Below are 27,037 nucleotides of genomic sequence, written 5' to 3'. Positions count from 1 at the left end.
AGGAGCCGAACGCCGAGACTCGTTTTATAAGTGGCAGCCACTTTAACCAATCATCGTCAGGGCATCGTTGTCTTGCCCCACCCTGCAGGCCGTCAGCAATTTCCCACAAGTGGAACCCTGCCTACCTCCCCGGGGAAGCGCAGGAGAGTAGGTGAGTGCTTGTGATGGGCAAGGGGACTAGGAGAAGAGCTTCAGGACTTCAAGCCTGAACTCGGGACGACCTTGATCGCTTACGAGCAATTGGAGCTTGGACAGGGCACTTCCTTCTGAGCCTTAAAGTCACTCGCTGTAAAAATAGCGATAGAAATGCCTAAACTAGCGCGTCCGCTCAGCACCCGGCGCGCGGTGGGTACGCCGTAAATTTCCTTGCCTCTCCAGCCCTTCTCACGCGGAGCCTGAGCGTGGCCCTGGCACCACGCCGGCGCCGCATCGACCGCGCTGCACTGCACGCCTCCTCCCCAGCGCCCAAAGTTAGTTCCTTTCCTCGGAATGTCGCGTTTCGCCTCCTAGAAGCAGGGCCAGAGCGGCGGAGGTGTACCTTGCTCCTTGCGCAGACGTATTTATCAAATGCCCACTGAGTGTCAGGCACTGCTGAGCATCGGGTTTACACTGGTGAATAAAACAGTTGTGCGGTGTAGAGCGTACAGTTTAGTGGGAGATACAGACAGAAAGCAAGCAAAGTAAATAAATAGCAATTGCAACACACACCCACACTTCATATCCATTTTCCCCAGTTATTTTTGTCTTCAGTATTTAACACTAACATAACATGTTTTCTATTTTGATCTTATTTAATGACGCTCTCACTAGAATATAAGATCCATGAGTGCAAGGGTTTTTGTTTCTTCACTGCTGTGAAGCCTGCTCCTAGACCAGTGCCTGGCACATAGTAAATATATGTTTAATGAATGAGTACATAATAATGTGATGAATAAGCAAATAGGGTACCTTCTAGAGAATGAGAAGGGGGTGGTTCAGGGAGGGCTCTGAGGGCAGGTGACCTTGAAGCAAGGCCTGAGGGTGAGGAGAGCCATCCAGGCCGAGGCAACAACATGTCAAGGCCTGGCTTCTTAGACTGAAAAGGTAGAGGCTGAGAGAAGATGTGAACCTGGTCTTTAAAATTCATGACTGACGTGGCCAGCTTCTCTACTAATTTCCAAAATACTAGGGAGAGTGGGATTAGTAAAACATGGAGAAAGTAAATTTAAGGCAAAGAAGGATAAATAACCCTCACACTGTACAGCAGTTTACAGTTAATAGGGTTCCTTCACTTACCTCACTTTATCTCTGAAAAACCTTTTGGGAGTAAGAAATCAGCATAAAGAGGGAATCAGATCTCATTCACTCTTAATACAAACCTGGTACAAAACATGCAAGAAAAATTGGTTGAACTGATGTGACACTAAGCTAGGCTGCAAGCTCTGTGAAGGTAGAGCCCATGTTTTATTAACCTCTGCTGTATCCCAGCACCTAGCACTGTGCCTGGCTCCCAGACCTTATATGTAAACTGAGTACTCACCACTCACCTGAGCCTTCCATATGCCAGGCCTGTGCTTGGTGGTAGAATACAGAAAGAATAAGACACCTGCTTGCCCTCAAGGGGTTCTCAACCTGCTAAACCTTCCTGAAATGATAGAACCAGCAGTAGAACCAGGTTTTCTTTCCTCTATAAGAGAAAGATTTATTGCACACAGAGGAACTACCCTTCTAAAACCAATGATAGTAAGTGGTAAGAGAACTTGGACAAGTTCTGATCAGGAGAACACTGGGCACCACACAAGGAGATTGGATTGTATCTAGTAGGCAGCGGGGAGCTATTGAAGGTTGCTAAGCAGGGGACTGGTGTGATCACAGCTGGTGGGAGGTGTGCTGATGGATCGTGTAGGGGGAGACTGGAAGCACATCGTTTGGGCCCATGGGAAGCTCCAGTGTAAATGGGTGTGGAAAGCAGGAAAAGTGGGAAAGATCTTAAAGGTTAGGGCTCCTGGGAAGTGATTGGTAACCAAGAAACGGGACTTCACTGTCTTCTAGCAGGTGTGGTGGTTTGCTCCTCTGCTTTTCCACAGACTTGGCCCACACCTTGATTCTAGCACTTTATGCACGAATGAAGCTACTGCCCTTGGGAGGCTCCAGGGTGCCCATAAAATTCAGTGGCAGTTTGGCAAGTTGGGTCTCTGTTCTGTGCCAGCCCAGTGCCAGGCACTGGGAATTGGAGATGAAGACACTCTCCTCTGCCCTCTAGAGCATGAAATCCAGGGAGAAAGAGCAGCCTGGAGTCTTAAGAGACCAGGTATGTGCACTAACTTTACCACTCCTGCTTCCTGGCCTCAGTTTTCTCCATTGTGAAATGAGGAAGAGCATGGCCTACTTATGTACAGCTGTTGAGAGGACTGAGTGAGGCAGTGCATCTGTTCTTATCCCGGTTCTAATCTGTTTAGTGGATGACTCTTCCAGGACAGAGATGAGTGTCAGTCACCTCTTGTGTCCCAGCACCTCATTCAGCAGCCCCTGCCCAGTAAGTGTCTAAGAGGCAGGAATGAATAGGAGGAAATCAAAGACTGGAGCTTTTATTTTTTTAATTTTATTTACTTATATTTTTAAATATATTTATTTGTTTATTTTTGGCTGCGTTGGGTCTTCATTGCTGTGCGTGGACTTACTGCGGCAAGCAGTGGCTATTCTTCGCTGCAGTGCACAGGCTTCTCATTGCGGTAGCTTCTTGTTGCGGAACACCGGCTCTAGGCACGTGGGCTTCAGTAGTTGTGGCTCACGGGCTCTAGAGTGCAGACTCAGTAGTTGTGGCACACGGGCTTAGTTGCTCCACGGCATGTGGGATCTTCCCCGACCAGGGCTCGAACCCGTGTCCCCTGCATTGGCAGGCGGCTTCTTAACCACTGTGCCACCAGGGAAGTCCAAGACTGGAGCTTTTAGAGGAGTGATATTTACATCAAATAATGCTCTGGGACATCAGACTTCCCCTAAGTTCTGTTCTCAGACAAGAGGGAGAGAAGACCCTCTTTTACTTTGATTTGCCTGTGGATTTTTTAAAAATATTTATTTATTTATTTGGCTGCGCCGGGTCTTATTTGCCGCACGCAGGATCTTCATTGCCGCGTGTGGGATCTTCATTGCGGCATGCGGGATCTTTAGTTGTGGCATGCGGGATCTTTTAGTTGCAGCATGCAGGATCTAGTTCCCTGACCAGGGATCAAACCCGGGCCCCCTGCATTGTGAGCGCAGAGTCTTAACAGCTGGACCACCAGGGAAGTCCCTGCCTGTGGAATTTTCAGTGAATAGTTTCCTTACAGGTGAGATGACCAGGTCTATTTCTATATAAACTGTAGAGGTCCACATATAAAGACAGAGAACCTTGATAAATCCCAAACTGCCCTCACAGAAACATCTCAAAATAAATCATAACCATTTAAATTTTCCTCCCTGATCTTTCTTTCAGACAATGTTTACCTAATGGCCCTGAAACCAAGCTCCTTTCCTTCTTTCCTTCCTTTCATATAACATCCATATTTTTAAATGTACACTGTGCTAGTTCACAAAATGAATAAAAAACAGGTCTCTGCCCTCAAGGAGTTCACAGTCTCAAAAGAAGAGAAAACCACGTAAACATGTAATTTCTGAACAGTGTGAAATGCTATAGGGTAGAGATTCATTGACTGGAAGAGCATTTATTGAGCACCTGCAGTGACCAGGGCTGGACCAAGTGCAGTGAGTGCTGCAGGAAGCAGGAGGCCAAGCAGGCCTTCAGAGGCTCCAGCCTGTTCTCTTCCTTTACCCACTCATCCCTCCCTTGTTGTCGGTTACCCAGAGCTCCATCTCCAGACTCAGGTACCTAGACCTATTTAATCCAACTGGCAGCTGGATTTTGCCCTTGGATGTCCCACAGGCACTCAGTGTACCTCAAACTGAACTTAACCATTTCCCCCACTTCCTCTTTCCCCTAAAACTCAACTTCTCTTGGACCCACTATCCACCCACGGATCCAAGCCAGACACCTGGATGTCCCTTCAACCCCTCTATCCCCCTCACCTGCTCACCTCACAGCCATCAGTCTCTGTGTCCTGTTAATTACTGCTTCAGGATTTCTCTAATTGACCCCTGTCCTCTCGTCCTCCCTGAAGCTTCCCTGAAGCTCTATCCCCCTCACCTGCTCACCTCACAGCCATCAGTCTCTGTGTCCTGTTAATTACTGCTTCAGGATTTCTCTAATTGACCCCTGTCCTCTCGTCCTCCCTGAAGCTCCCCTGGTCCAGGTCCTCATTACCTCTCACCTGGACCATCATGACTTCCTCCTCCTCCTGTCTTCCTGTGATTGAAGAACAATATGTTCTGAAACCAGACAGAGCAGAGTTAAAGTCCCAGTGCCATCATTTGGGGACCTTTGTCACCCTGGGTAAGTTACTAAACCTCTCCAGACCCCAGTTTTCCCATCCATAAAATGACACCTCCAGGACTGGCCTTGTTGTAAAGATTCAATGAGATGCAGCAATTTGATAGGTGACTCACCAACAGTGGTGAGTAAAAGAAACCAGACACAGAAGAATGCATTCATATGATTCTGTTTAAAGGTAGAAACTAAGCAAAGCTGATAAATAGTGGATAGGGTTGCAAATAAAGGTGGCACAACTAAGGAAAAGCAAGGGAATGATTATATCAAAAGTCAGGGTGGTGGTAATGGGGAGCGGGGGTGTGATCAGGAAGGAACACACATGTGTGGCTTCTGGGATGCCAGCAAGGTTCTTTTTACTTGAGTGAGTGGTGGTTACAAAAGGGTTCTTTTATTTATTTTTATTTATAATTTATCTATAATTTATTTTTATAACTTTTATAAATATTAAGTTGTACATAAATGTTGTACTTCATCATTTAAAATATTTTAAAAATTCAATGAGATTTTCTATGTAATCTTAATCCAGCACTCCTCAGAGCACAGGAAGAGGTCAAGAAACCGTGGTTGCCCGTTCTGATCGCTGTGCCCTGTCTCCCTCCCTCCCCCACCAGGCAGCAGATCCCAGGATTGATTCATCCCTGTCCCCAGTGCTCGCACAGAGCTTGGCACCTGCAGGCCTCAGGGAGAATGAGCGGAATAGAGGTGACCAGAGTGTAACCACATGTTTTCCCTCTCCCAGGCTGGCAAGGGAGCAGGGCCTGGGCCTACCCTGGGAAGAGCACCCAGTTGCCCGCACCCCCTGCCTGACCAAGGCCCACTGACAATGGACAAGGGGGAGGAAGACGACGAGGAGGAAGCCTGGCTGCAGCTTCGGCCGGTGGAGCCCTTGCCCTCCCAATGCTGCGGCAGTGGCTGCTCGCCCTGCGTGTTCGACCTCTACCAGCGAGACCTAGCAAGTTGGGAGGCAGCCCGAGCCAGCAAGGACAGGAGCCTGCTGAGTGGAGAAGAGACACAGGTGAGGGGGAGCCGCTCCTCAGACATGAGGGCCAGGTGGCAGCGTCCACCTGGCCTCAGCCCTGTGCAGTGTACCTGCTCGGGGAAGCATCCTCTGACTCTCTACAGCAGAGAGAAAAGAGTGGGCTTAATGGAAGCAGACTGACCCAGGTTCAAAGCCTGGCCTTGAGCTGGTGAGTGGGGCATGGGGCAGGTGGCGAGGGGAGGTCCCAGGAGTGAATTGGGTGTGGGCATTTTACAGGAGAGGGAGATCTGTGAGTCGTGGCATTCAGAGAAGACTTCCCGGAGGAGGTAGAGGTGGGGTGGAATATTAAGGACAGTGGCCTGAGACTTGGAAGACATGAATTTGAGTCCCTGCTCATGGTGTGACCTTGTACAAATAAGTCACTACCACTCAGGCCTCAGTTTCCCCACATATAAAATAAGGATATTGGATTAGATCATCCGTAAGGTCCCATCAATTTCTAAATTGTGCAAATCTGGATTTTAGCGGGTTTGAAGGATGGGTAGATCTTTCATACACTGGAGATGAGTGTTCTGGATAGAGGGCATAGCTTGAGCAAATAGACTCACAGGTAGGAAGCCGTAAGTTATTCTTAGGGGTACAGAGACAAGTCTGTTGTCTGATGCCTGGGAGATAAAATGAGCCTTGGGGCCCATCCACAGGGCCCTTGAGTGTCCAGTTAAGGACCTTGCACTTTATCCTGGGGCTGAGGGGAGCCATACAAGGCTTCAGAGCAGGGTGAGCCCAATGTAAAGTGTTCTGGCATTCTTAGAGCCTGAAAGGGAAGTAAGGTGGGACTACGCTATTACAGAGAAAACTTATTGGCCTTGATAGCCTCTCCTTATGGGGAGGATGCCCATGGATGCTTGCATGTCTCTGAGTCCCAGCTTCTAGCTGTTGAATCTTTTCCTGTTGCAGAGCTGTCCTTCCAAACTGAGCCCAGAGACCTTCCTGGCCTTCCTCATCAGTGCCACAGACAGACTCACTAAGGACACCTACCTTGTCCGGTTTGCATTACCTGGGAACAGCCAGCTCGGCCTGCGGCCTGGCCAGCACCTCATCCTACGGTACACTCAGGTAGTGGGAGGACCCAGGCTTTGCAGCCCTGCTCTGCCATTTGCTAGCTGTGTGGTCTAGGGCAACTTGCTTAACCTTCCTTAAACCTCCATTTGTCATCTTCAAAATAAATGTAGTAATACATGACTCAGAGAGCTCTTGGAATTGAACTAGATAATGCATTTTCATAATAAATAATAATAACAGTAACAGCAAACACTTTTTTAGCACTTAGTATCCAAGGCACCGTTCTGTGTGCTCATATGTATAAGCTCATTCATTCCTCACAAAATCCTGTGTGGTAGACACCATTATCATGCCCGAGAGGAAACTGAAGTCAGAGAGGTTTAGTAACTTCCCCAAGATCACACAGTTAGGAAATGTTGGAGCCAGGATTTGAAAGCAAGCAGTGTGGCTCCAGAGCTTGTGGTATTAACCTCATAATGATTAGCACCAGTTGATAGAGAAGACACTGTTGTTGAAAATAAGGGAGTTGCCCAGTCTCACACAGCTAATAAGGATTCAAACCCAAACAGCCCGCCTCCTGAGTTACACCCTTCACCTCCTCTGAACTTCCTTCTTCCTTCCAGCTTACATTTGTACTCTCCTCCCACCTTGATCCCCACCTCCACCTACACAGGGACAAGACCCTTTGGGACCTCCGATGGAGGTGACTGCCAGGCAGTTGACTCTCTGGGTCTGAAGCTCAGCAGAGAAATCTGAGCTGCAGACGTGGATCTGGGAATCATCCAGGTATATTGTTATGCCTGGATGGCATTTGGGAGCATGTGGGGCATGGAAAGAGGGAAGGAGGTAGGACCGAACCCTGGCAACTCCAGCATTTATGGTGTTGGCAAGAGGAGGCAGAGCCAGCAAAGGAGACGGAAAGTATAGCCAGAGGACGAGGAAGGAAACCAGGAGAGAGCTTATTACTCATCACACTCTGGTCACTTGCCTCGCACTGACCCCTGGTGTTTGTGCCCAGCTTGTTCTGGCCTGTGGCCTGGCTGACGGTCCTTAAAGGTCACTGTTCCAGTGGACAGGAGGGGCCACAGGACAGGTCACAGCCCCAAGCAACCCTCCATCCATAAGTCAGGGATGCCCAGAACTACCTGCCTCTAGTCTGGCCCCTCTCTGTCACTCCAGTGACATTCCTAACACATGCAGCTGACCACATCCCTCCTCATTCAGCCCCCTTCTGGTACTCCACAGTGCCTCCCCAGTGACACTCTAACCCAAGGCCCCCGCCTCCTTGCCCACCAAGTTCTTCTCCACCCACCCCCAACCACCCCGATACGTGCCCCTTGTTCCAGCCCCGAGGTCCACTCGCCAGTTCCTGGCTTGCCCTACATTATCCTACCTCTAAGCTTTTGCCCAGGCTGTTCCCTCTGCCTGGAATTACTTTACTTCCTGCCCATTGTTACCTGTTAGTGGCCTGCTTGTCCTTTAAGACCTTCTGAGCTCAAGGCCTTCTGAGGTTCCCTAGGTGAGAGTGCCTGTCACTTTTACCTCTGTCATAGCAAATGTCACAGTGCCCTTTGCATCTGAGCCATGCCATATGTTCTGTTCGTTATTTCCTTGTTTGTTCTGTAAGCATTTATTGAATATTTCTGCCCAACTTTTGATACATTGGGACAGGCCTTTTTAATCTTTGCATACCTCAAAGAAGAAAATTTTGTACATAGTAGGGCTCAAGAGAGGAGTGCTTAGGTGCTCCAGGGAAGCCTTGGTTTCCTCATTTTGGTTATTGTTTGAAATAAATGAGATACTGCATATAATATGCTTGGTGCATCATAGGCGTTTACTACAACATGGCTGCTCTTATTATTACTCATGACTGTGCTCCTGGCCCCCTTGTTGATAACACTGGAGGGGATTCATGCATGGCGTCAGGCTTTGGACTAGGGCACCTTTGAGGATCCTTTCACTTCTGATGCTCCTGGCATGCGGTCGTGTTTGATAAATGTTAAACGCTTGTTAAATATAGTTGTTTTTTGGTTTGTTTTGTTTTTATTTATTTATTTATTTTTGGCTGTGTTGGGTCTTCGTTTCTGTGCCAGGGCTTTCTCTAGTTGTGGCAACTGGGGGCCACTCTTCATCGCGGTGCGCGGGCCTCTCACTATCACTGCCTCTCTTGTTGCGGGGCACAGGCTCCAGACGCGCAGGCTCAGCAATTGTGGCTCACGGGCCTAGTCGCTCCGCAGCATGTGGGATCTTCCCACACCAGGGCTCAAACCCGTGTCCCCTGCATTGGCAGGCAGATTCTCAACCACTGCACCACCAGGGAAGCCCAATATAGTTATTTTTATCTTGATCATTCTGTGGTCTAGGAGAGGTCAGGAAAAACCCCAGTGATGTCCTAAAATAGCTCACATCATCAGTGTACTTTTTTTATTTTTTTATTTTTTTAATTTATTTTGGCTGCATTGGGTATCCGTTGCTGCACGCGGGCTTTCTCCAGTTGCAGTGAGCAGGGGCTACTCTTTGTTGCAGTGCGCGGGCTTCTCATTGCAGTGGCTTCTCTTGTTGTGGAGCACGGGCTCTAGGCGCGTGGGCTTCAGTTGTTGTGGCTCGTGGGCTCTAGAGCACAGGCTCAGTAGCTGTGGCGCACTGGCTTAGTCGCTCCGCAGCATGTGGGATCTTCCCGGACCAGGGCTCGAACCCATGTCCCCTGCATTGGCAGGTGGATTCTCAACCACTGCGCCACCAGGGAAGCCCATCATTGTACTTTTTGAAGCACTTTTTCATCTGTGACCCCTGTGGAGCCACACAGCAGGGGCATAGACAGTTGTCCCCATTTTACAGAAGGGGCAGCTGAGGATTTAAATGACCTGCCCAGGGTCTCACAGCCAGCACGTGGCAGTGGGGGGAGCCCAGTGCTATTTTCTTCTGCTCCATCTTGCCTTCCCCTCAGTGAGGACCACTGGGGATGACTGGGCCCCCACCTTCACTTTCACCAGCCTGGCACAGATTCGGTACTCTAAGGGTTTGTTGAATGACTGGCTGACTGCCTGACTGAGTGCTTCTCTTTCCCAGAGGGATAGTAGATGGCTTAGAAATTCAGAGAGCCTATACGCCCATCAGCCCTGCCAACGCAAAAGGATACTTTGAAGTTTTAATCAAGGTGAGCCAACTCACACGGATGCTCTAAGAGGCTGTGGACTGGACCTCCATTTGCTTGGGCAGGGTGGGGCACTTCCCTCTGACACGGGAAAAGCCAGCGCTCACATGGGAGGAGGCTGGCTTGAGGGAAGAGCAAGGACAATGAAAGAGGCCTTTTCTCATCTCCTCCTTTCCTGGGGAAAGGAGGCTACTGGTCCACCAACAGAGGGCATGTTCCTGATAGATTTTACGAAAAACAGGCTTGGACTGAGAAAAGTAAAGCTGTTCCTCCTCACCTTCTTCCCTATTGATGGAGCGTAAGCACTGAGCTGGGGAAAGGGGAACCAAGTCATGTGCACCTACTGTGTGCTGGGCACGGGTGTCCAGGGAGAGTCAGACACGGCGCCCACCCTCAGACGGGCCAGACTGGGGCAGTACAAGGTGGTAGATGCTGTGACAGGAGGCCCCAACCCAACTCAGGGCAGCTGGGGCTGCAGGGAAGGTGAGCTGGGCTTCCCAGAGGAAGCTGTGTGTCTGAGCTCTATGTTTAAGCTCAGGAGTGGGAAGGAAGCTCTGAGTGCTGTATCAGCACATACAGCGGCGAAGGAGGCATGATTTGGGGAACTGTTAGTCATTTGTCCTGGAACACTTTTGTAGGCAAAAGATGGGACGTGGAGGACCTTGGGGGCCAAAGTAACTTGAAATCATCTCACAGGTGGGTTGGCAGGGGTCGGGGCATTTGAGTTGGGCCTTGAGGAAGGAATACAAGTTAGCAGTGGCATTCCAGGGGGACGGATAACCGAAGGCAGGGAGGGGTGAAATAGAGCAGGGTCTTCTGGGAACTGTACCCAGTCTGAGTGGCGGGAGGAGAGTTGCTTGTAGGGGCAACCGAGATGGGTGGGGAAATTGGTAGAGATGAGATGAACAAAGTGGGCTGGATGCAAAATATCCCAGAGACCCAAGGAATAGGCAACAAATGTATAAGACCTCATGAAGGTCCAATTATGTGCAAAAATAATTAGGTTGAAATACATGAAATTGCTGACATGCTAACATTTTTGACTTACAGAAACAGCAGTTTCATATGGATCAGCCTAATACATAGCTCTAGATCATTTCCCAAATGGAATCCTAGGGAACACCTATATTTAGGAATAGTTTTCACATCCTTTGTCTCCCTTGTAGGACGGGAATTATCCCCATTTCACTGATAAGCAAACTGAGGCCCCAGGAGGGCCTGAGGCTCCCCAGGTAGTAAGAAGTACAGCTGGTAGGTGAGCCCTGGCCTTCTGACTCCAGGTCCCCAGCACCGTGTCTGGCTCCCAACCATCCCCACCTGCCTTCAGAGCTGGAGTATTTATTCCCTCACACATAAGCTTGGATGGGATCCCTTTTCCACGCAACTGTTTGTCTGGGAGATTCCACAAATCCTCTCCAAATGGCCTGCTTCCCCAAGCTGCTTGTCTGGGTGTGTTTCTATTGAAAGGATAAGCCTGGAGACAGTTCTTCAGGGCAGCTGGATCTCTCCCAGCTGTAAGGCTGATTTTCTCCTTCGTTTACCGGAAAGCCTCTCTTTAGAGAGATGCTTGATTATCCCTAAGCTGCTGGCTGGGAAGAGCTGGAAATGTCTTTGCAAATTGGGAAGGCAGGAGGGTTTTGTAAGGTTTACCCTCCCATGTAGGTGGGAAGGAGGAGCTCCCACTTCTCTGGCACCTTCTGGGCACCAGGTACTGCTTCTAGCTCTTTATTTTAATTACCTCGTTTCAACCTCATAATCACCCTGCAGAGTAGATCATATTCTCCCCACTTTACAGATGAAGAAACTGAAGCCCAGAGAGATGATGTCATTGTCCCAAGGTCCCTGGGGTAATACGATCTCAAGTGGAAGAACAAGTTCAGTGTCAGTTCTGTTTAACAAGTGTGTATTGAGCATTTACTCTGTGCCAGGCTCCGTGTGGGTGCCAGAGGCACAGAAAAATCCTTCCTTTCTCCTTGAGTGCTGTCTGTGCCATAGGGCCACTAAGGCCACCCCTGGGGCTGTGCCTCCCCGATACTGGGGCCACAAAACAAGGTGTGCGCTGAAATACAGCCTCCAGCAAGTTAGGAGAAAAACTTAGCCTCCTCCCCAGGCCTCTTCAGGTAAGCGGAAGACTTCCCTTGCTTTATGCATGTGGTGCCTAAGGAAGGCAGGGATGGTACCAGAAGTAGCTGTGGGTGCTTAAAAGCATATCTGGTGACCAAAGCCCAGTCTCTCCTTCAACCCTGGTTATAATTTCTCCAGACACCCTTCCTGGGCTGTCTTACCCCTGACCATACCACACCTGATGCCCAGAATTCTCTCTGCCCTTCCCGCATCCCCAGTGAGTTTGAGTCTACCCAGTCTTCAAGGTCCAGCTTAGCTTCCCCCTCCAGGAAGCTGTCCTCGATCCCACTCCACTGGAAGTGACTGCACCTCCTCGGGGCTCTCCTAGCACTTCATCCTTCTCACGGGGGGGCTAGGTAGTCTCTACCTTGTATATGTCTGAGACTTAGGTCCCTCTTAGATTGTGAGCTCCTTAAAGGGAGGGCCTGAATCTGGGTTCATTCATTCAGATGTTTAAGTCCTTTCCATGATTCAGGCACTGGCTGCCTCCATGGAGCTTAAGGTCCAGCTGTCTCCCCTGCAGCCCCAGCATGGTGCCTGACACAGAGTCAGGGCCGTGTGCCCTTCCCCCATGGAGGAATCCCCTCCACAATCTTCACTTTTTTCATCCAGCCAGAAGACAGTGCAGGGATATGCAGAGATTGCAAATGAGGTGGACTCTAGCCCGTAAATATATTTGGTCTTGGCCTGCACAGTGTTTTAAAATTTTGAATTAATTGCCAACATTTCAAAAATGGGAAAATTTTCACAAAAATATGGATTTCATGCCCCTCTTAAGAGAGTCAGAAGATCCGGCGTCGCTGGCCCCGCGGACTGTGTACTGGAATTTGCAGAGTGGTTTCCTCCTTTAGAAAGAGTATTCAGGGCTTCCCTGGTGGCGCAGTGGTTAAGAATCCGCCTGCCAATGCAGGGGACACGGGTTCGAGCCCTGGTCCGGGAAGATCCCACATGCCGCAGAGCAACTAAGCTCGTGCGCCACAACTACTGAGCCTGCGCTCTAGAGCCTGTGAGCCACAACTACTGAGCCCAAGTGCCACAACTACTGAAGCCCATGCGCCTAGAGCCCGTGCTCCACAATAAGAGAAGCCACCGCAATGAGAAGCCTGCGCACCGCAATGAAGAGTAGCCCCCGCTCACCGCAACTAGAGAAAGCCCGCACACAGCAACGAAGACCCAACACAGCCAAAAATAAATAAATAAAATAAATAAATTTAAAAAAAAAAAAAAAAAAAAAAAAAAAAAGAAAGAGTATTCACTCACCAATTTACTGTAGTCCCCACCACTCACTCTTGTCTCCCTGACGCTGAGACTGTTAGTTGCCATCAGTCATCTCATACCCAGTTCTTCACTCAGTTATGTTACCCGCCTGGCCCTTGTAGTTATTTGGTTTGAGACCTCTGTAGTTAAGGCTGTAGGTCTTACGGATTCTCATCCCAGTCTTACCATTTACCTACTGTGTAAGCTTCTTGGCCTCATCTGAAAACGGGGAATGACAGTACCAACTTCATGGATAATTAGGATTAAATGAGACAACACGTGTAAAGCACTGAGAGTTCAGGAAGGGCTCCACTTTCGAGGCTGACATGGTTTGTATTGGCAACATGTGCCTGTCTTAATGAGGTCTCCCTTCGTATCCTCCCAGTGCTACCAGACAGGGCTGATGTCCCAGTATGTGGAGTCCTGGAAAGCAGGAGACACGGCTTTCTGGCGAGGACCTTTCGGAGGCTTCTTCTATAAACCAAACCAGGTCAGTGCCCGCACTGAGCCCTCAGGCGACCCCTCCCAGCTTAGCTTCCAGGAATGTGGTTCTCATATTTCAGGCCATAGAATCTCACTGTGCCATTCTTCTTGAGCCCAAACCTAATCCCAAGAGTATCCTTGGGGTTGGACATGGGAGGAGATAGGAATAGGCACCAAGAAACAAAACTGCCTGCCCATGTTCCAGAACCATCCTCGCCTGCCCATTGCTTGGAAAAATTCAGACTATGAGCTAGGTATTTAGGGCCCTTATGCCATCTGACTCTCAGATATCTTTCCAGTTTCACATTCCATTTACAGGACTATGAGACCACTCCCTAAATACACCCTGTGGCTCACTGCTTGGGAGCCCCCTGCTTCTCAACTCAAAGGCTCTTCCCCTCATCTTCACGGCATGTTCACATCCTCCCCTGACATTTCCAGGAAGAATCAGTAATTTCTCATCAGTTGGTGCATATCTGGAAAGCAGTTTGCCAATATGCACTGGGAGTCTTAGGAATCTTCACACCCTTGACCCAGTGCTTCCACTTCTGAAGTCTGTCCTATGGAAAGAATCCAAAATGCTGCCTCTTGCACATGTTCATTGCAGCTTTATTTATAATAGCAAGAAATTGGAGACAACTGAACATCCAACAACAGAACAGTTAAGTACACTGGGTTACAGATACGTGATAGACTACTATCTTGGATTTTAAAATTATGTTTATAAATGATGTTAATGCTTAAGCTGTAAGATCAAGTGACAAACACTAGGTAAACTGAATATACAACGTTAGGAAACTAAGTTAAATTGCACAGAAAATATATATATATTTTTAAAGAATTCCTTTTCTTTCTTTTTTTCTTCCTTTCCCTCTCTTTCTTTTTTTTGGCCACACCGCATGGCATGTGGGATCTTAGTTCCCCAACCAGGGATTGAACCCAGGCCCCCTGCGGTGGAAGTGCAGAGTCTTAACCACTGGACCACCAGGGAAGTCCCCAGAAAAAATATTTTTTTTAAAAAAGCAATAAAATGTTAGCAGCTCTGGGTAGTGGAATTATGGGTGATTTTTTATTTTCTTCCTTATGTTTTCCAAATTATCCGTAATGAGTACCTATTACCTTTACAATTAGGAAAACAATGCAAAACAAAAACAAATCATTTTTCCTCTCCATTCTTTTTTTTCATTGAAGTACAGTTGATTTACAATGTTGTGTTAGTTTCAAGTGTACAGCAAAGTGACTCAGTTATACGTACATATATATGTGTGTATGTGTGTGTGTATATATATATATATGTATATATATACATATACATACACATACACACATACATCTATTCTTTTTCAGATTCTTTTCCCTTATAGGTTATTACAAAGTATTGAGTATAGTTCCCTGTGCTATACAGCAGGTCCTTGTTGGTTATCTATTTTATATACGGTAGTGTATATATGTTAATCCCAAACTCCTCATTTATCCCTCCTCTCCCTTCGCCTTTGGTAACCATAAGTTTGTTTTCTATGTCTGTGGGTCCATTCTTTTTGTTTGATTTAAAAATAGCTTTTATTGGTATTTTCCTTACTACAAATGCAGTACCTGTTCATTACCAAAAAAAATTCAGCAGATATAAAGGAGCTAAAAGAGACTTCCCTGGTGGTCCAGTGATTAAGACTCTGCACTTCCAGTGCAGGGGGCACGGGTTCGATCCCTGGTCGGGGAAGTTCTGCATGCTGCCTGGTACAGCCAAAAAAATTTTTAAAAATAAATAAAGAAGCTAAAAGAAGAAATAAAGAATACCTGCAGGCCATCTTCCTGGACATACCAGTCTTACTACCTTGGCATCCACAGACCCCACTGGAAAGCCCTGCACTTCCTGTCTGGGAGGGTGTAGGGCCCGGCCATGAGGGAAGAGACATGGTGTGTCACACGTGAACACTTGGCTGCTGAAACTGTGGCTAAGGCTCGGCTCTGCGCCTGTGAGGATGCTGGGATGCAGCCCAGTCTTGCCACTCTGCAGCCATCTTCAATGCAGATGGATCACGTCAGCCCTGAGACTGACACATTAGAATCTGTCTTGCATTCGTTCCACAGACTTTCATAGGTATTCACCCAGGGCCAGGCCAGTGCTGGACCCTGGGGGCTCAGAGATGTGTCAGATGAGTCCTGTCCTCCAGAAGCTCACAGTCTGATGGGGAGAGAGGCGCACAAATAGACGACAACAACACAGTGTGACAAGTGTGAGGAGGGATGCACAGAGGGCTTTGGGAACACAAGAAGGGCCCCTCACCTGCCCCTGGCTCAGGGAAGGCTCCCCAGATGAGAGCCTGAGCAGTGATGGGAGAAAGGGGGAGCACGGCACGCTCCGTGACTGGGAGGCTGGGAGACCATGAACACAGGACAGGATGATGGACTAGCAGTAGGGCTCAGTGAGGGAAGGAATCTAATTGTATTAAGCCCCAGGCTCCATACCAGGCACTTGATTATTTTTTAAATTTTATTTTAGAATTTATTTTATTTTATTCATTTTTTTTGGCTGCGTTGGGTCTTCGTTGCTGCACGTGGGCTTTCTCGCTAGTTGTGGTGAGTGGGGGCTACTCTTCGTTGCGGTGCAGTGGCTTCTCTTGTTGCGGAGCATGGGCTCTGGGTGCGCGGGCTTCAGTAGTTGCGGCATACGGGCTCAATAGTTGCGGCTCGTGGGCTCTAGAGCACAGGCTCAGTAGTTGTGGCGCACGGGCTTAGTTGCTCCGTGACATGTGGGATCCTCCTGGACCAGGGATCGAACCTGTGTCCCCTGCACTGGCAGGCGGATTCTTAACCACTGTGCCACCAGGGAAGTCCCATACCAGGTACTTTATGTCATCTCTTTAATCCTCATGACAGTTCTGAGATAGGTGCTATTCTGGGGAGGTGCTGTTATTTTTTTACCAGTGAAGAAACCAAGGCTCAGAGAGGTGAAAGAACTTGCCCAGATCACATGACTGGGGGTTTACCCCCAGATCTACATGACTCCTGGTACTCCAGGAAGCATTCCATGCAGTAGTGTGGTGTGCAGCGGCTGTCACTAAAGCTGGTGAACACTCAGACTGCGCACAGAGGCCCAATCTCTAGAAGATGTCGGTGAATACCTCACTGTGCGGGTCAGGCACTAACCTTCTAGGCACTGATCTTAAGGAGGCCTAGAGCCAGGAAATAGGTTCGGTGATGGGGAGCTGATGGAACAGGTGCCTCTTGGGGGCTCACTTTGATTGCCTGGCTCTCTGTGCCAGGCACTGAGGTATAGTATCTCATTTAGTCTAGAGACGAGCAGGCTCAGGGTCCAAGCCAGGGCCCCCAGATCTCTGCAGGGTTGCCCTGGGGCAGAGGAAGCAGCCCGGAGGGCAGGGCTGGGATGAGGGTGGGAGGGCAAAGCTTTGGTGGGAACAGGTGTCAGCTCAGTGTGAGGTGGGAAGCCTTCCCTGGCAAGGGGAGTCAGTCTGTAATGCAGCAGACTTGGGAGGTAGTGGACTACCTATCAGCAGAAGTATGTAAGCAGAGTCCCGTGGGGATGCTTTAGAAGGCAGCCAAGCCACTTGCAGGATGACTGCACCATCATGTTCCCTTTCAGCCTCCAGATTCCATGACTTCTGTTCCATAGACCTCAGAAGCTGTAGCCTTTCACAGGCAAGGATGGTTTTCTGGAGGAGGTAGAGAGGCGAACTCAGATGGGTGGGACACCCAGGAAGGGCAGTGCCATCCAGTTCAAGCAAGCCCAAGAAAAGCCCCCATAGTGGATGGGTGGGGTCAGACCCCTTCCCAGCCCACCCCTGTCATGTACCGTCCTGTTCCCTAGTACGGTGAGCTCCTCATGCTGGCTGCTGGCACTGGCCTGGCCCCCATGGTGCCCATCCTGCAGAGCATCACAGACAACGCAGAGGATGAGACCTTCATCACCCTGGTCGGCTGCTTCAAGACCTTTGAGGGCATCTACCTGAAAACCTTCCTCGGGGAGCAGGCTCGTTTCTGGAATGTCCGCACCTTCTTTGTACTCAGCCAGGTGAGCCCAGGGGGATGATTTCCTTCCCTGATTGAGACTCTACTGTCCCCTGCACCCATCTTGAGGACACGCTGTGGGCTCTCTGCCCCGTGCCGTAATAGTCATCCCTGCCACTGGTGGAACCCCCAGTGTGTGCCTGGCAAGGAAGGCAGGTGTTGCCGTGTTCATTATGCAGATGAGGAAGCTGACGCTCAGAGGTGAAGGCACCAGCTGGTGTCGTGCTGCCAGACAGGGTGAAGCCAGGATATGAACCCGAGACTGTCTGCTTCCAGAGTGCCAGCTCTCACCCACCATGCTATGCTGCCTGCCATCCGCCCTCTGGCATCCTCTGTTGTATGGGCGGGGGACCTGGTTGCAGAATCAGCGGGCCAGGCACAGACGTCCTCTGGCTGTGATAGCTCCTTGAGGCAGGGACCACGTGTCTGGATCACCACGCTCTCAGTGCTTTGCACAGCACCAGGCACGGAGTAGGCACTCACCCCGGCAATGGTGGGTGGAGTGAACCGGATCCAGTTCACTGCATTTGTTAGGGTCTTTTCCGCATCACTTTGTTCCTGCCTGGGAACAAAGCTGCTTTCAAATCTTCCAAGTTACAGCCACTCTAGCTGGAAGCGGCTTTGCCTCCTGAGCCCTCTTCCCTCTGGTTCCCCATCCCCTCCATTCATTCAAGCCACCCCTCTGGGCCCTCCCCACAGGGCCGCAGCATGGAGGTCTGTCTTGCCCCTTACCCCAAGCCAGGCCCTCAGCTATCTTTGTTCACTGGCCTTCGCCTAGTCTGTAGCTTTATTTCTCTTTCCTGCACGCCCTGGGTTGAGGTTCCCTGCTGGTGCCTCCCCTCCATTCTCTTGGTCAGGGTCAGCCTCATTGCCCTGTACTTTGGAGCACCCTTGTCATCAGTTTCCTCTTGAGACAGCTTTAGAGTGTCCCTAAAGACTTACATGATCCTCGACATTGTGGCTGGGTGGGGGAGGGTGTCAGGAAACCAGAGGCCCTGAGGTCCCCAGGGGCCAGAGTCCACAGGCCTGTGCATGGGACAGAATGCTCAGTGGCATGAACACCGAGGGGGTCGTGCTTGGTGAACATTAGCAGTGACAGCAGTGCCCAAGGTCAGGGATGAAGCAGAGGGGAGAGGGGCAAGGGAAGGGCCACTCCTGCCGGGAGCACGCTCAGCCCTGCCCAAGAGCTGGTCAGGGAAGGTGGCAGGAAGGCAGGCACCTGGCAGAATTGCCCTGGCTGTTGGCCAGCCTTCCTTTCCCCCACCACGTGCCAGGAGCCAGGGATTTAAAAATGAAAATGGGACGTCCCTGGCCGTCCAGTGGCTAAGATTCTGTGCTTCCACTACAGGGGACGGGGGTTCAGTGCCTGGTCAGGGAACTAAGATCCCACATGCCACACAGGGCGGCCAAAAAAAATGTTTTTTTTAATAAATAAAAATGAAGATGACCTCTTGCTGCCCTCCAGGTGCTCATCTGTATATGAGGAGACAGCCACAGAGATGGCTGACAAGGGCTCCCCTTCATCGAGCACTTTCTCTGTGCCTAGCACTGTTCTAAGCACTTTATGTGTGTTAACTCATTTAATCCCCACCACAATCTTAGGAGGCTTATACTGCCATCATGACCTTTTAATAGATGTGGAAACTGAGACACAGAGAGGTTAAGAACCTTGCCCAAGGTAACACAGCAAGTTGGTGGCGAGGCCATGCTCTTATTGCTTGTCAGTGTAAGACAGCACAGGGATAGGTGCTGTGGAGGATGTTCAGGGTGCTGGAGGCAAACAGAGAGGGCTTCACAGAGGAGATGGCATTTGAGCCCGGGCTTGAGGGCAGAGTTAAAGTTCACCAGCAATAGGGGACCTTCTACCCTGGGCCGGGGCTTTGATGAGGCCAGTGCCCTGGGGTTGGGCAGGCGAGTGGGCTGGCTGTCAGTCGCCGGGGAAGGTGAGGGATGATGGAGTGAGAGGTGCCTCCTGCCTGGCCGTGCTCCCTCCACTCTGGGTGCTGCCTGGGCCATAGCGACAGCATCATCAAGGGTCTCCCTGCTCCAGCCACTCCTTGACGATTTGTCCTTCATCCTGCAGCCGGAAGGGCAGCTCTGACCACACCACTGCCCTGCTTCCTGTCCTTCCCTAGCTCCCCACCGCTCTCAAGACTAGGTGCCAGCCCTCCACGGCCTCGCCTTCTGGCCCACTCCCGCTGCATGCTGCGTTCTGGTGTCACTGGTCTGCCTGTGGTTGCAAGCGCTCTGTGCTTTTCTGGCTCCTGGGTCTTTGCTCGTACGGTTCCCCCTGCCAGGCACACTTTTTCCCACTTCTTCACCTAACACCCACTCATCCCTCACATCTCTCTGCTAAGGTGTAATTCCATCCTGGGAACTTTCCCTGAGCCTCCAGGCTGGTGTAGATGTTTCTGCTGTCACGGCCCAGGCTCTGCTTCCTAGCACCCACCCCACTGCATCATCATTGTTTATGGGTCCCCTCCCCACTTGAGCAGCAACCAGACCCCGTGCATCTCTGGCTGCACAGTCAAGGTCAGCTGCACTGAACCTAACTGGCCTGGGGGGATCGGGCATTGGGAAGGAGGGGCAAGGCCAACGGGCCCTACTCGTTCCTGCCCTCGAGGGCCCGTCGGGCAGGTCAGAGCACGAAGGGCATGCAAGAAGGTGCAGATCATCAGAGAGTGTCAGCAGCACAGCACTGTCCTCAGAGGCCCTCGGGGTCTGATGAGCTCTGTGAGCGCGCCTGAGATTCGAGGCCGGCACTCATGGAGCCTCTCTCAGCGCTTCCCCATCCTCTGCGCTCATCTCAGTAGCTCAGAGAGGTCACAGCTCCTCACCAGAAAATGGTGGCAAAGCTTGGATTCCAGCCCCAACCCCTCTCTCTCCGTCCTGTCTCTCTGCTTGGCCCCAGGAACCAGAAGTTCATCTCAATAGGGTCTGCAGAGGTGATAGTCCTGTTCTGTTGGGGGTTTTGTTTTGTTTTGGACGCTGGTTACATGGTTTCTTCTCTTTGTTAAAATTCTCCAAACTATATAAACTTTATGATTTTTATACATATGTTATACTCCAATAAAATGTTTACTTAAAAGATATTCTTCTAAGTAGTGGAGATTTTCTTTTGTGATCCTGGGAATGAAAACCACAAGCTAAGTCTAGAGGGGCAGAAAGAGAAGGAGCCTGGGGCATTGCACACCCCCAGAATACTACCTCTAGCCTTTCCATGTGAGAGAAATAAACCCTTCTCTTGGTTAGGGCAGCCCGGGATCTCTGACACACACAGCCAGATGGGGCCAGGAACCCTGTCTGTTTAGGGCAGCTGCCGTATCCCCATTGCCTAGCACCAGGCCAGGCACAGAGTCCACTCAGTAAACATTTGTTAACTCAACAAACTAATTGAAATCTTAAATGAACAAAAGTTATGCTCCGAGGGTGATGGTGATGGATAACCTTGGAAAGATGCTAGGAGACCCACAGTCATGGTGAGAAAACATTCCCCCCAGAGTGACAGGTGCAGTGGCCCCAGGTTCTGGTCCTGCTGCTGCCCCTGCGTCATCGTGTGCCCCGAGAGGCGTCCCTCCTCCCTGTGCATCAGCTGTTGTAGAGGATAACTACCTATGCACAGTCTTCTGTGAGGGTGATTTGAGTCCCAGGGTGAGGAAGTGCCTGGCCCGTGGTGGGGCTGGGTGAAGGTTGGCTTCCCACCCCCTCTGCCTCAGCTTCCTTGTTTGCCAGAGAGGAGCTGACCATGTGAACTCTGAGGACCCCCAGTAGTCACCCCCACTGTTTCTCATCCTCCCAGGAGAACTCCCTAGAGCAGCTTCCCTGGAGTTACCGGGACAAGACCCACTTTGGCCGCCTGGGCCAGGACCTGATTGAAGAGCTGGTCGGCTCCTGTCGGAGAAAGCCGTTTGCATTGGTCTGTGGCTCAGCTGAGTTTACCAAGGACGTGGCCGGGTACTTGCTGAGCGCAGGCCTGGCCGAGGACTCCTACTTCCTCTTCTAGGCCTGGCCTCCCTTCTAAAGCCCAGGCCAGGGGCCTGACACTGGGACGCAGGAAGGGACACAGACTGGAATCCAAAGACATGAATGGAAGACCGCTGCTAACTCTCCAGGTGACCTGGGACAAATGTCTTTGCCTCTGCACACCTCCATTTCTCATCCACCCCACGCGGTTCCTGACTGCCTCAAGCAGGCATCCTACTGGGAGGAGGGAGATGGAGCTGTAGGAACCTTGGGGAGGAGAGTATCCGGCCGGGAGTCAGGGAGGACTCCCTGGAGGGAGCCAGGTCCTGGCTGGGTAGGAGTTGGCAGGAGAAGGACTAGGAGGGGCTTTCCTGGTTCCTCAGCTTCAAGGGTTTGAGAGGGGCTCCCACTGGGCCCTGCCCTGTAATGCCTGTGCCAAAGCCTGCTTTCCCTGGAGATGTGTGTCTCTTATGGCCTCAGGGCTGGCTCAGATGAGGTGCTCACTGGTTAGGGAATGACCATAGCGGAGGCTAGAGGAGGCACTTGCTGTATGTACCTCCAGTGCCGTGAGCCTGACACAATGAAGGTCGTGGGTTCTGTGACCTGACCATGTCTCAGAACAAGGTGGGGCCCTAGATTACCTTTATTTTGGCACCAGGCCTTTGGTGCTGCAAAAGGCTTCACTCTCAGTCTCCTTTTCCTGGCTCAAGAGCCCAGCCCAGAGTCCTTTCCCCAGCAAAAGAGTTGTGAAAGCAAATGCCCCTCCCTCCTGCAGGCAGCCAGCTCAGCCGTGCCTTCAGCTGCAGCGCCCTGGTGATGGTTGCTATGGAGATCTAAAGATAGAGCAGGAGTCCGGAGACCTGGGTCCTTCTCCCTGCTCTGCCCACTAAGCTGCTGCTGCTTCTGAGCCCCCCACCCCTCCCCTCCACACCCCGCCCCCTCCATCCTTCATGGGACATATGCCCTCCGCAGGGAACCTAGCAATCCTGGGCAGCACACCGCAGTTAATGAATTCTGCTTTCTGTAGCCTGGGCTCCAGTGTGCTGCACCAGCTCAGGCTGGCTACGGGCAGTCCCAGAGTTGGAATATTAAGCCATGGAATCTCAGAATCAAAGAACCATAGAATCGTAGAGTTGGAATTTTGCAGTCATAGAATCACAGCTCTCATCATATCAGAGGTTAAAGCTCAGGACTCCAAAAAGCATCCCATCTACCAGACTCATCGTATCAATGGGGAAACCAAGGCCCAGCGAGGCCATGTGACCTGCCCAAGGTAAAACAGTTCATGGCAAGGCCAGGGTCAGAAGCCAGGTCTCTAATGTCAGCCCTGTCCTCAGAGTTCTGTACCAGTGACTTTTAAACTGGGCTCTGCAGGACACTACAGTTCCTGGCACGACAGCAGTGAAGGAATGGCCAGGTGGGATCTCCAGGCCCCCTTCCAACCAGAACAGTTTTGTTTTTATCCCATTTATATCTTGGAGCTTGGAGTCATTTTCATTTGTGAAACAGGGTTTTCCTGCACTGCCCAAAAAGTTGCAACAAATCTCCTTGCTGTGCCAAGTTCAATAAATAATTATGGCAAGCAGTTGGGGGATGGTGCCAAAGGTTTCAAACCAAGTTTCACAGACAGAATTCCATGGTCAAATAGATGTGGGGAATACTGCATGTGACCTTCACCAGGAATCACGTACACACGAGCATATTAAAGGCTCTGAAAAGTCCAGTGGTGAAGAAACATTTTTCATTTTACTTAACCCAGAGTTTCCCAAGCTTATTTAATTAGAGAACACTTTGAGACCAGCATTCCATGGACTACTTCAGGAAATGCTGGTCTGTTGCAAAGCCTCTTTTCAGCATAGCATAATCAGTGGGGAGGCCCTTCCCTGAGAGGCAGAGGTCCTGAGCAGGAACTGTGATTTCGTTCGGCCTCTCCTGTGACTTGAGCAAGACTCCTTCTCAGGGCCTCTGAATCTATGCATCTTCCTCCACCCTTTCCTCTCCCTCAGTTAGTGTGTCCTATTGATTCTACTCACAAATACTCCTGGAGGGCCTGTTAGGAGCCAGACTCTTAGGCACTGAGGGAAGAACAATGAACAAGGTGGGTACGGTTCTGGGAAGCTCCATTGGGGAGCTTATAGTCCGACAAGGAAGGCAGAAATTAAAGTTGTAATTCTAAAAGGGATGAGTGTGCTGAAAAGGGAAGTACGGCGCGCTAGGAGAATGGATGGCAATGCTCTAGCCTGGCCTAGGGGAGGCCAGGGCGCACCACTGCCCTGAGGGTAGAGGCCTCTCACGCACAGTTAGGGGTGGTAGGTGGTCCCCACTTAGGGGGTGAGGGGTCTGGGTCTGTATTTCTGTCTTTTCCCATTTTAGATATTTGATGTTTAGCTATTACCATCCAGTGATAACCAACAGCCCCTCTTACCCTAGAATGTGTCACTCTGCCCTTCCCCTCACTCCGTGTGGGATCTGTGCGGTCTAGATGCTGGTGGGGTTCCGTGTGGGACATTGGTGAAGACCCAGCCACGCCCTTGGTGCCAAGATGCCGAAGGGCTCATACCATCCGGAAACTTGAGAGCTCATGGCTGGGTCCTGTGCCTCGAAAGATGATAAGTGAGTCCAAGAAGGGGACTAGTTGGAGTGCGTGAGCACGAACCTCTTTGAATCAGGGTGAGGTTCCCAGCTCAGGGTGAGCTGGCCCATTCCTCCCATCTCTCCTGGTGATGCTGTCAGGGCGTTGGTGGCAAAATCAATGGCTGCCTTGGTTCCGCCCTCATCATGCTTTGCCTGCAGCATTCCCGTCCTCAGCCTCCAACCTCCGGCCTCTCCCCTACACCCCCTTTCACACTGTGGCCAGACCCATTTTTTTAAATTGTAGTGATAACACTGTGCTGGCCAAAAAGTTCGTATGGGTTTTTCCGTAAGACGTTATGGAAAAATCGGAACGAACTTTTTGGCCAACCCAATACTTAACATGAGATCTACCCTCATAACAAATTTCTAAGTGTAGGATACGTTGTTGTTGAGTGTGAGTACAGTGTTGCAGCTCTCCAGAGCTTATTCAGACTGCTTCTTCTAACACGCAGATCTGAGCCTGTCACTCCCTTGCTTAAATCCTTCAGTGGCTCCCTGCTGCCCTCAGGGTACAGCATCCTGGCTCTGCTTACCTCTCCAGGCTGATTCTGTCTGACTACCCCTCCCCTCAACTCTTATGTTCCAAGCACGTTCTCTTGCGTCCTTCAGTCCCTTCACATTTGCTGCTCCCTCTGCCTGGGCCAGCCTTCCACCCTCCCATCTTCCACTCGCCTAAGCCTCCTTGTCTTTAGAGGACTTAGCTTAGTGTCACTGCCTCTCGGGAGCCTTGCCTGCCTCTATACTCCAGGCTAGATTACTGAGCAGAGTCTTGCGCGTTCTTCTGTTGCTACACCCATCAAACTGTCTCTTATGCATGTGAGCACATCAGGGGTCGTCCCTGTTCATTGTGTCCCCAGCGTGGAAAGGTGCTCAGTACATCCTGGATGTCAAACACCTGAATGATAAACAGCTAACATTTCATGGAGTCCTTTACAGGTTGCAAAAGGCTTTTCACCTACATTGAAGCATGCAGTCGTCACCAAAATGCATGCTATTTTATTACCCCAATTTACTGATGAGGAAACTAAGTTTCTGAGACATTAAACAGTTCTCCAAGGTCACGCAGGGGTACATACTGCAATTGTCATAAAGGCTGTATGTGACACGAGGGTGCACCATCAGACGTGTATAAAGACTTAGACTGCTGTACTGTTTGAAACCGCAAAGAATGGAAACTACCTATATGTTCGGTAAGAAAATGGAGAAATGCACTGTTCTATGTAGACTCACAGTGGAATACCATACAGCTGTTAAAGTGAGTAAAGTTTAAAAACACAAAATAATACCAAACGCTCAGGAAGGAGATTCACCAACTTCAAGGACAGTGGTGACCTCTGACAGAGAGAAGGGAGGGGGATGGGATGGGATGAGGGCTTTTATCTGTGTCACTTTACTATAAAAATATTTGAAATGAATATAGCAAAGTATGATCATCTGGTAAATCTGGGTGATGGGTTCACCGTTGTCTGCTTTATTAATGTTCTGTCTTTTTCTGTGTTTGAAATAGTTCCATACTTAGAGATTTGTTAAAGTAAGATTAAATATGCCTGGTCAAAGTGCTTCAGAAACTAGAGGCTTAAAAACATTCATTCCTTCTCTCCCACCTCAGGGTAGGCTGTGCCCTTTTATGCCTCCAAGCTTTTCAGTCTTTCATTTGAAACTACTGCGAGTACCTACCGTGTGCCCTGATTAGTCACAACAGTCAATAGTATAGACCATGCCCAGCACCCATAGCGTACATGCTGTTCCCTCTGCTTGTCCCTCTTCTTTTCCTCGTAAACTCAGACCAGAGTGACTTTCCAGACACCACAGTTTTGGACTTTTTGTTTTGTTTTATTGTGTTTTGTTTTCATTTTTTAAGTGAGGCAGACCTAGGTTCAAATCTCTGACTGATGCTGTAGGTATACAGGGCAAGTAACTTGGCCTCTCTGGGCCTCAGTTTACTTACTCATCTATAAAGTGGAGATGGTACCGCCATCTCCCAGGACTGTGTGAGGATGAGGGAAACGTATGTGATGCCCAAGCACAGTGCCAGGCCCGGAGCGAGTGTGAGAACCAGCCCCCTTTCTCTCCTCTCCCTGGAGGCCCTCCCCAGCAGTGCCCGGCTCATGCTGGCCTCTGGATGACGGCACTTGTTCTCAAACTTGTCACTATCAAGAACTCCCTTTTGTGGACTTCCCTGGTGGTGCAGTGGTTAAGAATCTGCCTGCCAATGCAGGGGACAAGAGTTCGAGCCCTGGTCCGGGAAGATCCCACATGCCGCGGAGCAGCTAAGCCTGTGCGCCACAACTACTGAGCCTGCGCTCTACAGCCCGCGAGCCACAAATACCGAAGCCCGTGTGCCTAGAGCCCGTGCTCTACAACAAGAGAAGCCACCGCAATGAGAAGCTCATGCACCGCAACGAAGAGTAGCCCCCGCTCGCCACCAACTAGAGAAAGCCCGCACGCAGCAACGAAGACCCAATGCAGCCAAAAAAATAAATAAATAAAAATAAATAAATAAATTTATTTTTAAAAAAAGAACTCCCTTTTTTGTTATTTTCCCCATGCTTTGGAAGATTTTGATCCCAAATTGCATGTATTAAGTCATTATTAATTTATTTCCCATTTTTTATTAATCAAAGACATAGATAGCTGCCCCTCAGAGCTTCTGATCTGTGCAGCCCGCCAGGAGCCGCACGTGGATGACATAATTCCAGCCAGAGGCAAAAGAACTCAGCGGTGTGTGTGGTCTGGGTGGCCCGAGGAGGGCAAATGTAGATGCACCTTACTCATTTCCTTTTAATTGACCAAGAGCGTGGAAGCGGCTGGCCTTGCCTGGGTGGGTGCTGCTTTCCCAGGTCACTGACTGATGGGCCCGGGGCTGAGTTTTCCCTGCCAGGCTCTAGTACAGGGCCCCATGAAGGTCCCAGACCCTTCATCCCTCAGGGCTCACTCCAAATAGATGGCA

The 27,037-nt window shown here is 50.2% G+C and overlaps 1 protein-coding gene across 3 annotated transcripts; it reads left to right on the top strand.

Moving 5' to 3' along the window:
- Window positions 1–95: 95 nt before the first annotated feature.
- LOC103000848 (NADH-cytochrome b5 reductase-like) lies at window positions 96–26,552 on the top strand. 3 transcript variants are annotated; one of them, XR_009009741.1, is made up of 8 exons: window positions 96–151; window positions 5,145–5,420; window positions 6,342–6,490; window positions 9,516–9,603; window positions 13,367–13,471; window positions 17,291–17,494; window positions 21,290–21,602; window positions 26,306–26,552. XR_009009741.1 is itself a non-coding variant. In XM_007164407.2 (7 exons), the coding sequence occupies exons 2-7, from the start codon at window positions 5,229–5,231 to the stop codon at window positions 21,491–21,493; spliced, it is 942 nt and encodes a 313-aa protein (XP_007164469.1). In that variant the 5' UTR covers window positions 96–151; window positions 5,145–5,228; the 3' UTR covers window positions 21,494–26,552. The 3 variants fall into 3 exon arrangements, 2 of the variants coding, with proteins under 2 accessions (XP_007164469.1, XP_007164470.1); XM_007164407.2 differs by having other exon boundaries at window positions 21,290–26,552; XM_007164408.2 differs by lacking the exons at window positions 21,290–21,602; window positions 26,306–26,552 and adding an exon at window positions 17,670–20,582.
- Window positions 26,553–27,037: the final 485 nt, after the last annotated feature.

Source organism: Balaenoptera acutorostrata, chromosome 1 (genome assembly GCF_949987535.1).
Source record: "Balaenoptera acutorostrata chromosome 1, mBalAcu1.1, whole genome shotgun sequence".
Taxonomy (NCBI): domain Eukaryota; kingdom Metazoa; phylum Chordata; class Mammalia; order Artiodactyla; family Balaenopteridae; genus Balaenoptera; species Balaenoptera acutorostrata.
The sequence above is the reverse complement of the archived record's forward strand: the minus strand, read 5'-3'. Positions and strand labels throughout refer to the sequence as shown.